The sequence below is a fragment of the Lampetra planeri genome, chromosome 39 (genome assembly GCF_965212315.1).
Source record: "Lampetra planeri chromosome 39, kcLamPlan1.2.h2, whole genome shotgun sequence".
NCBI lineage: Eukaryota > Metazoa > Chordata > Hyperoartia > Petromyzontiformes > Petromyzontidae > Lampetra > Lampetra planeri.
The window spans coordinates 6033234-6043618 of record NC_136145.1 but is presented as its reverse complement, the minus strand read 5'-3'; the positions used below and the strand labels follow the sequence as shown (position 1 = coordinate 6043618).

General features: G+C 50.6%; 1 protein-coding gene across 1 annotated transcript; it reads left to right on the top strand.

The window, feature by feature from the left end:
* Positions 1 to 1971: 1971 nt before the first annotated feature.
* On the top strand, positions 1972 to 10012 carry LOC144731408 (insulin gene enhancer protein ISL-1-like; the record flags this gene model as incomplete). Its single annotated transcript, XM_078612427.1, has 5 exons — positions 1972 to 2171; positions 4923 to 5248; positions 6543 to 6838; positions 7694 to 7864; positions 8937 to 10012. Coding segments are annotated over 5 exons (1113 nt in total), but the record flags the coding sequence as incomplete, so codon positions are not given.
* Between the last annotated feature and the right edge of the window lie 373 nt (positions 10013 to 10385).

The following is a 10385-nucleotide window of genomic DNA, read 5'->3' as shown; positions in this document are numbered from 1 at the left end:
CTGGTTTCCTCACTAACTTGAATCATAGAATTGAATCATGCGTTCACACCGGATAACACTTTGGCCCTAAGACATAATGAGAATAAGAATAAAAACCACACTGAAGAATGCAGTAAATCTGTTTAAAGCACACATTTACCGGACAAAAGTCGATAATTTCACGACAACTTATTAATTATATTAATACCCAGAACACGGCGTTCCAATAAAAAAAATGCTGTACAGTACTTGGCAGGAACTGCAGTGCAATGCGCGCTTGCACAAACGACAGTCCCCCTGCGTTGTTCGATTACCGCTCCCCAGAGATGTGTACATTTAGAGATTCAAAATCCCGCAAATGTGAATTTTACGTAACGTACATCAAATTCGTTCCATGGTGTAAACTAAGCAATGCTCTTTTTTTAACCACGTAAAGCCTACCGATCTAGTATTTATTCAAGAGTATAAAAACTGTTTGTTGTCCTTCCTCCGCACCTCCGATTATCGCAGTTAGCTACGTACGGTGCGAAAGAAGTTCAACACACACACATTTTTTTGGTTCTTTCGGTAAAGTCACGTAGAAGGGAAATAATATAAAAAAAAATGTTTCCACCGAGGTCAATGAATTGGCGTCAAACAAGTTGCGGGAGGTGAGGTGAGGTGCACGAAGAAAACCGGCACGGGAGGAGCGGGATCAGAACTACACCCGAGACGGGAGAGAGAGGAACGTGCGGGATTAAATGTACGGACCGTCCTCGACTTACGAACACAATTCGTTCCTGGCGAAAGTTCGTAAGTCAAACGGTTCGTACGTCGGAACACAGTAATATGCTGTGATATTTAAATGCCCACACACACGTAGAGTAGCGGTCCCCAACCTTTTTGGCACCAGGGACTGTGGAAGACATTTTTTTCACGGACCAGAGGGGGGGGGGTCATCATTGCGTCTTTCCCCCTTTTCAAAGAAGCTCTCCAGCGACGTTTGTTTTTTACTCATTTTGGCTACTAGGCGTTAGCAGCTTGTGGGGTTACAAACACTGTGACTGAGACAAGTGCGCGGTGCGGGAAAGAGGCGCGGATGGAAGTGGTCAATAATAAAATAATGGGGGCGGGCCACGTGCGGACTCACCGCTCACCTCCTGAGTGCGGCCCGGTTCCTAACAGGCCACAGACCGGTACCGGTCTGCCTGGCGTTGACGGTGGTCCTATGAGCAGCGCTTTCTCTCTCTGTGTGGACGCTGCTAGTGGCTGATTGGGCGTGGCTATGTAACAGTGGGCGGGGGCTTACGGTGGGAGGGGCTACCAGCTCACGAAATGTGCTCAGAGTTGAGCCTGCCAGAAATGTGGCAGCCTTACTAATGATGCCTGCGTGTGTGTGTGTGCGTCTGTGGGGAGGTGGTAATGTAGCGGTTAGTGCGCTGCGCTACGAACCAGGGAGATTCCCGCTCACGGCCAACACCAGTGACGATTATCTGAACCGGTCCTGGGCCTCCCCTAGGTCGACTAAACCTCAAATGGGTACCTGGTGCGGTCTGTAAACTTCGCCACTGGGGAGACAAAGGGAACCGGGCGTAGTGTTGGCAACCCAACCTCTCGTGTGCCGTGCCGGCCTTCATAGGTGCTGCTCGCTAACAGCACTTGCCCCAACAGTCTCTTACAGGCTATCCGGGGGGGGGGTCTTTGTCTTTGTTTGTGACAGATCGGAGGGGAGCTGCGCTGTGCGTTGGCTGATGACGATTTGTGCGCGTCTCAAATCTGATGATGACGACGGCGGCGATGATGATGATGGTGGCGTGTCTGTGTTGGCTGATGATGATTTGTGCGCATCTCAAATCTGATGATGACGACGGCGGCGATGATGATGATGGCGTGTCCGTGTTGGCTGATGACGATTTGTGCGCATCTAAAATCTCACGATGACGACGGCGGTGATGATGATGATGATGGTGGTGGTGGCGTGTGCGTGTCGGCTGATGATGATTTGTGCGTGTGCCTGACGCAGAGCGGAGGAGAGCTGCGCTGTGCGTCGGCTGTGGCACGCACATCCAGGACCCGTTCATCCTGCGCGTGTCTCCGGACCTCGAGTGGCACGCCGCCTGCCTCAAGTGCGCCGAGTGCGGCCAGAGCCTCGACGAAACGTGCACCTGCTTCGTGCGCGATGGCAAAACCTTCTGCAAGCGCGACTACAGCAGGTGGGCGAGCGAGCGGGCACGTGGGTGGGGTAAGCACGTGCGTGGCTGAGTGATCGAGCACGTGGGTAGGTGAGCTCCAGACGCGTGGGCGAGCGAGCGAGCACGTGGATAGGTAAGGGGCCGTCTATAAATGACGTCACACACCTAGGGGGGGGGGGGTGTCAGACATTTGTGACGATGTGTGACGAGGGGAGGGGGTGAGAAATGTGACGTCACATCAAATGCGCAACTTTAAATAAATATAGACGACACGTTCTACTTAATTAAATGGACGTTTTAATAAACGTTTTCTCCTACAACATCAGAGTGCAGCGGCACATTAAATACGCACTACAATGACAATAGTTTAAAGCGATTTGAAGCATGTTTATTTTTTATTTGGCGGGGGGCATAGCTTTGTGACGTCATATTTGAGGGGGGGGTCTGACTTTTTGTGACGCCGTGTGACGAGGGGGGGGGGGGCGTCAAAAATCGTCCAAAGTCGCGTGACGTCATTTATGGACGGCCCCTAAGCAAGTGGGTGGCTGAGTGAGCGAGCAGGTGCATTGGTGAGTGATCGATCACGTGGGTAGGTGAGCTAGCAGGCGTGTGGGTGAGCGTGATTGGGTGAGCGTGTCATTGGTACTGGTTGGCCAACACCACTGACAACCGCCTTTGTCTCCCTAGTGGCGATGTTTACACACCGCACCAGGTACCCATTTGAGGCTGAGTGGACCTAGGGGAGGCCCGGAACAATCAATTCTCTCACATAAATCCCTCTGGCGATGTATATCATCACTGGCGTTGGCCGTGAGCGGGAATCACACTCGGGCCTCCCGTTAGGTTCGTTGCTTGGTCACGCTTACGCCTGTGCCACCACTCGCCCTGACACACACACAACACACGGGCATTTACACAGACACAAATTCACGTCCGCTGTGTAAAACTCTCCCATGGATAACGCTGAACCCCATCATTTAAATGCGGCCACTTAGCTGTCCCATCTCTACCCCGCGGGTATAAATTACATAGTTACATAGGTAAACGAGACGCTGACCCCTGCCCAATGAATCACTCGGCCCTGGCAGCTTGGGTTTCATAATTCCGCCATAAACCCGCGCACGGCTCTCCGTGTCTGTGTGTGTGTATGGGGAGCGGTAGTGCAGCGGTTAGCGCACTGCGCTATGAACCTGGCAACCCGGGTTCGATTCCTGCTCACGGCCAACACTGCCAGTGACGATTATCTGAACCGGTCCTGGGCCTCCCCTAGGTCGACTCAGCCTGAAATGAGTACCCGGTGCGGTGTGTAAACATCGCCACTGGGGAGACAAAGGCGGTCGGGCATGGTGCTGGCCACCCACCCCCCTCGTGTACCTTGCCAGCCTTCATAGGCGCTCGCTAACAGCACTTGTCCCCAAAAGTGTGTTGCAGGCTACACGGGTGACCTTTGTCTAGCGAGTGTAAAAATCGCCGCTCTCGTATCGGCTTCGGTGTCGCATTCCTCAACGCAACACATATTGGTTATTGGACGTGCGGTGTCCGGTTTCCCTTTGGGGACGCTGTGCCACCCCAACGGGGGTGTAATGGGTGAGCGCCCACTGGGCTTGCAATGTGGGGCGTCGCAGGTTCCCATTCGATGTCAGCTGAAACGATGGTGCAAGTTTTTAAAATTCCTCCCCACACACCCCCCTCCCCCTTCTCCCTCCACCTCCACTCCCCAACCCGTCCGCCTCCGTCCGTCCAGCGGCGTAAACGGGCTGCGCCGCGGTCAGACGATTCGATCGGCAGGTCACGCGAGGTGGGGTAAAGCGTGGGCGCTCTCGCCGCCTCTTCCGAGTGGTCTCACGGGAGAAGTGGACCCAAAAAAAAGCTTTCGTGTCTGCAAGGATTCATATTCTTAGGTTTTTTTGGTAAAGTCACGTAGGTAAAAAATTAAAATTAATAAAAGTAAAATAAATATAAAATAAAAATCACGACGTTTCGGAGGCAACACAAGCCGCCGTCTTCAGGTGGAACCGTCACAGCACGATTGCTGTATCAAGTAAGATAAATTCCAAAAAAAAACCTTCAAGAGGAGCACCGCACGGCTGACTTATCGGAGGCCCTGAGGCCCTAGGCAGTGGTGCGATCGGGGCAAATGCAGGGCGGCACCTTAACGGGTTTTTCTTTGGGTCAGGTTGCGTATATACGAATGTGTCGTTTAGCCACCACCACCCGACACAGCCAATTAGTAAGGTTTGTGATGTGAAAGAAATAAAAAAAAACGTGGCGATTAGCTATTACTCGAGGCAAATCGCCTGATGAAGCTGGTTGCTGTAGTCACCAGCGAAACGTCACGGTACTCGGTTGCAAATGTTGACGGTTTACTCTGCAACTCGCCGGTGTGCTGAAGTAGAGACTAACTGGCACGTTAATATTGACGCGATCTTACCCAAAAAAAACGTTCGTTATTACGAACAATATTGGTTGTGAAAGCCTACGCGCTACCCTGGGACCATAACTGCTTAGCTTATGTTTCTCATTGGAGCAAAAACAACGGGCCCGGGACAACGCGCCGTTCCTCAACAGGCGAGGGGGGCAAACAAAAATCGACAGGAATTTCCGAGCGGCGTGTCGGCGACAGGATAGAAGAGGTACAATAGCGCCCGCCTGCCCCAACCAAAGTGGGGGACCCCGCAGAGGAAGAACCTGTTTGAATTCTCTATTTAACAACACGCGGCAGCGCTCCGTCAATTACCAACACACAGCGTCGCTCTGTTGACGGCACGGCAGGCTGTTCGGGATCAAGTGCGCCAAGTGCAACGCGTCGTTCAGCAAGACGGACTTTGTGATGCGCGCGCGCTCCCACATCTACCACATGGAGTGCTTCCGCTGCGAGACCTGCTCGCGCCAGCTGCTGCCCGGCGACGAGTTCGCGCTGCGCGACGGCGGCGGACTCCTGTGTCGAGCCGACCAGCACCACGGCGGCGGTGGCGGAGGAGGAGGCGGTGGCGGCGGCGGCGCCGGCGGTGCCGGAGGCGGCGGCGGCGGGCTGCTCGGAACGGCGCTGACGCGACCGGGCAGTCCGGTGCACTCGTCGAGAAGTCTGCACCTGTCGGGTGAGACCGAGTCGCGGTCGCCTCGAATCCAACATTGAACACAACATTTCTTTAGAACCGAGAGTGCTGCCTTCCACTGTATAAACCAGAAGGCACTTGAAGGGTTCTGAGAGGTAGATTTGTGATATCGGCTTCCAAGTGTCATTTTCCTAACGCTAAGGGTTGTACCCGGAAAGTACATTTCATCTTCCAAAATAAAGTATTTTTTGGGGTTAGATCGCTTAAATATATAAATGTGTCGTTAAAACCCGCCACCACCCGACACAGCCAACTAGTAAGGGTTGTCAAGTAAACAGAACATGCCAATTCGTCACTAGTACAGCACACCGGTGTGTTGGAGAGCCAAGCCACAACATTTACAATCTGAGTACGACGTTTCGCCAGTAATTACAACTAGCTTCATCAGGCGACAGCCAGATTTGTGGATAAGTCCACCTGTCTAGTTTCTTATATAGAGGCATAGATGTGGTGACCACACTTCTGCGCTTTTGCGCAAAGTGGGGGGGGGATTAATGAGCCAATGTACATTATACATGCACATTATGCGAGCCCTTTGACCTTGTCCTTCCTATCCATTGTGTGTATTAAAATAGGCGTACCAACGGTAATCCCTATTGAAGTACTGTGCCCTGTATAGACATGCATTTAAACAATGTATTATTTGATGATTCGCTTCCACGCAGCACTAAGTCGGTAGCTATCCGAGCGGTTTAAATTATTTTGATTTCTTTCAACTTTGCTAGATTATCTAATTAGTCTTGGCCAGTAGTAACTAGAAGTTGAAATGGGATTACAGTTGGTATGGCTATTTTAATACACACAATGGACAGGAAGGAAAAGATCAAAGGGATCGCATAATGCACATGCATAATGTACGTTGGCTCATTAATCCCACCCCCCCCCCATCTTGGCCTCTATATAAGGAATGAAACAGGTGGACTTCTCCACAAATCTGGCTGTCGCCTGATGAAGCTAGTTGTAATTACTGGCGAAACGTTGTACTCAAATTGTAAATGTTATGGCTTGGCTCTCCAACACACCGGTGTGCTGTACTAGTGACGAATTGGCGTGACAACCCTTACTAGTTGGCTGTGTCGGGTGGTGGCGGGTTTTAACGACACGATCTAACACAAAAAACCCCTCTATTATGGATGATATTGGTCGCGAAAGCCTACGTGTTATACATTTCATCTCGTGACGTGACGCTGACCGATAGCACGATTGCGATTAAACCTGGCTAAAATGACGAGATAACAATAATTAAAGTAACATCACCGAATCCCAATTCTTTCAGGACTCGTGGGCGGTGGCATCGCTGGTGGTGGCGGCGGAGTTCCAGGGGGGATTCCGAGCGGGCCAGAGAAGGCGACGCGGGTTCGCACGGTGCTCAACGAGAAGCAGCTGCAGACGCTGCGCACGTGCTACGCGGCAAACCCGCGGCCCGACGCGCTCATGAAGGAGCAGCTCGTGGAGATGACTGGCCTGAGCCCGCGTGTCATCCGCGTCTGGTTCCAAAACAAGCGCTGCAAGGACAAGAAGCGCAGCATCCTCATGAAGCAGATGCAGCAGCAGCATCACGCCGACAAGACGGTAACGATTGCTCGCTCCTTGTCTCCTATACCGCCGATGTGCAATGGTACTGGCTACGGAATCCTGCATGCTAAGGCATTGTGATGTTGTTGGGCAGGCCTACGCAGAAAGGCTTTGCAGTATTGTTGCCCAGGCCTGTCCACTAAGGCTTTGTGGTGCTGTTGCCCAGGCCTACTCGCTAAGGCTTTGTGGTGTAGTTGCCCAGGCCTGTCCACTAAGGCTTTGTGGTGTTGTTGCCCAGGCCTGTCCACTAAGGCTTTGCAGTGTTGTTGCCCAGGCCTGTCCACTAAGGCTTTGTGGTGCTGTTGCCCAGTCCTACTCGCTAAGGCTTTGTGGTGTTGTTGCCCAGGCCTGTCCACTAAGGCTTTGTGGTGTTGTTGCCCAGGCCTGTCCACTAAGGCTTTGCAGTGTTGTTGCCCAGGCCTGTCCACTAAGGCTTTGTGGTGCTGTTGCACAGGTCTACGCACAAAGGCTTTGCGGTGTTGTTGCACAGGCCTGCGCACTAAGGCTTTGTGGTGTTCATATTCTTGGTTCTTTCGGTAAAGTCACGTAGAAGGGAAATAATAAAATAATAAAAATATAAAACAATAAAGATTCTCACGACGTTTCACACCTGATGATGATTGCTTGTGTTGCAGTCGAAACGTCGTGAGAATCTTTATTGTTTTATATTTGTATTATTTTATTATTACCCTTCTACGTGACTTTACCGAAAGAACCAAGAATATGAATCCCTGCAGTCACGAAAGCTTGAAATCAAAACTTTGTGGTGTTGTTTCACAGGCCTACTCGCTAAGGCTTTGCGGTGTCGTTGCAAATGCCTAGATGGTGAGGCTTTGCTTTGTGGTTGTGCAGAACCTGCAGGGCCTGACGGGCACACCGCTGGTGGCCGGGAGCCCTGTGCCACACGAGGCGGCGATACCGGGGAACCCCGTCGAGGTGCAGAGTTTCCAGCCAGCGCCGTGGAAAACACTCAGCGAGTTCGCGCTGAGCAGCGACCTCGACCAGGGCCCGTTCCAGCACCTGGTAAAAATGACCATCATTATTATCATTGTCAGCAGTTGCTACCACGGTGGCTGCAGCAGCAGTACTGCTATCATAATCTTTAGTTGTCATCATCAGCAGCAGTTGTTGCAGCAGTAGATGAAGCTGATGCATCAATGTCAACATCATCATCAGCAGAAGCAGCTGCTATTTATATAAAAATCTACACATATGTGAGCGTGTGCCTGTGAATGCGCGTGATCTGGTGTGCAGCAGTAGTGTAGTGATTCGCTCACCCATGTTGAGGATTTGGTCTAACAGACTGACTGTTTTGTCTTTTATATAATGTGTTCAACCACCACCACACTGCAGGTCACAACGCCTCACACTCTGTTTCTTCCTCCCAAAGTTCTCGTAACTTTGCTCAATGCAAAAAAAATGTAGTAACTCTTATTTATCACAACTTCTATTTTACCGTTTGTTGATCGCCACTCAGCATTTCAGGCCTTTGGGCCTGTGCTCAGCAGCTGTTATATATACAGGAAGTCCTCTAACGATGTAGATTCATTCCTGAAAAGTGCCGCGTTAAGTGAAAAACGTGTGAAGCGACAATAATTTCCCCATAATTAACGTAACGATAAAGTTCGGCAAGTAACGACGTATGTGCATACACGGTAAGATGGCGGGACAAATAACTTAGGGTTCGCCGCCACGTTACTTTATCGTTCTGCCTACTGCAATATCGTACCGCTCAGCCATGCTGCTCAAGAAAGTAGTTCGTCGTTGACCACTCAGAAACCGCGTTATAATGGCGCACGTTCTGTGTTATAATGGAGTGCATTCTGTATTATAACGGAGCGTGTTCCGCGTGATAACGGAGTGCATTTTGTATTATAACAGAGAGTGTTCCACATTATAACAGCGCGTGTTCCGCGTTACAAGGCCGCGCTTACCGAGTTACAACGGCGCACGTTGAATGTTGTGCCAATAAGTGTTCCCTTATGGAAGGACAGCGCTGGAGAAAACGCGTTATAGTGTGAGTACTTACCGTGTGAAGATCCACACGGGGGAAACTTTGCCTCTGCTCAACGTCTCCCCTCCCTCTCGTCGTTAGATGGGGTTCTCTGACGGGGGACCCGGATCGAACTCCACCGCAGGGAGCGACCTGGGCTCCATTCCCTCCCAGCTCCCGGACACCCCAAGCAGCATGGTGGCCAGCCCCATCGAAGCCTAAAACAACAACCCAACATGGCCGCGAGAACCATGACCACCTCTACGTTGACTCCGAGCCTCTTCCGCTCCAAGCCCAGCAGCTAAGCGAGCCTCCTTTAAAGCGCTTCTGCTTAACGCCATCAGCCCAGTTTTTTGTTTACGTAGCTTACGGAGGAGGCATTGAAACTAAATTATATTACCACGGGGGGTGGAAAATCGGCTGTTGCGTCATGGACAGCGACAACTGTTGAGTTTGGGTGGTGAAAAAATTAATGTGTTTCGTCAGAAGAATGAACGTAGCTTCGTTCGTCCGCCGTTCGGGAATATAATAGCCACTTGAGGTCATATTTTATCTTAATTTACATCTCAAACGAAGAGGTCATCGATGAATTCACAATTTTCTTAAAGCTCTGATCAGCCCGTACATTCGGGAATCGTTCGACTGTCAAGCCAGTCAGTGAGCATCCTTTATTTTAACCAGGGGACGAATTCAACCTGTTGCGACACTTGGCACGTTACCTCTTGTGCAAGGGTGACCTAGGTATAGTCACGGCTGTGAATAGCCGTGGCTGTGGCACGAAACAATTATTATTTTTGTTGTTTTTTGTTTAATTGGAAGACACGGCGAGCTGGGGAAAGTGCAAGAATGAATTACAAACGACAAAAAATAGTAAAAAAAAATAGAAAGAAAAATGTGAACGGACGTTCAGAATCACGCTGCATTTCCCCGATCCAACCGAAGCCACTTTTGATTTATTTATAACTGCGTCACGACCCGCGGCTGAGACGCCCGCAGCTTCCCGACTTGGCGCGAGGAGGCGTTGATGTAAAAAACAAAAATCGGCGGACTAACAACCGAACCGTTAAAGTTTGACTCGCGACGGTCGTGAAGATAATCGTCCGCAACTGTTACTCCACTGTGTACGCGTGGGACGAAGAGCCACCGAAAAACTACAAATGTGAAAATTCTCAACTTGAAGGAACGGGAAGGATTTGAATGGGTGTGGGGAGGGGACTGGGGGGGGGGGCTCATGGTCATATATAATTATCGGAGATCCGTTCGTAAGATGGCTGTGGTCTTAGTGACTTGTAGCACTTTAAAGGCTCCATGTCCATTCATCTCAAGCATGCTTGGCCTCAACACTTGATAGCCATTTTGTAAATTGACTGCGTTGGATTTTATGACGTTGACATTATTGATCATGGCAATGGTCTGATGGACTGGTGATAAGTGTGTGTGTGTGCGTGTGAATGTGAGAGCGAATTAAACCAAGGTTTTTCTACACGAGGTTAATCCACGCGGTGAAATATTCTCTTCTGCTGTTACTGTATTCTCCGGATTTTTTACAGC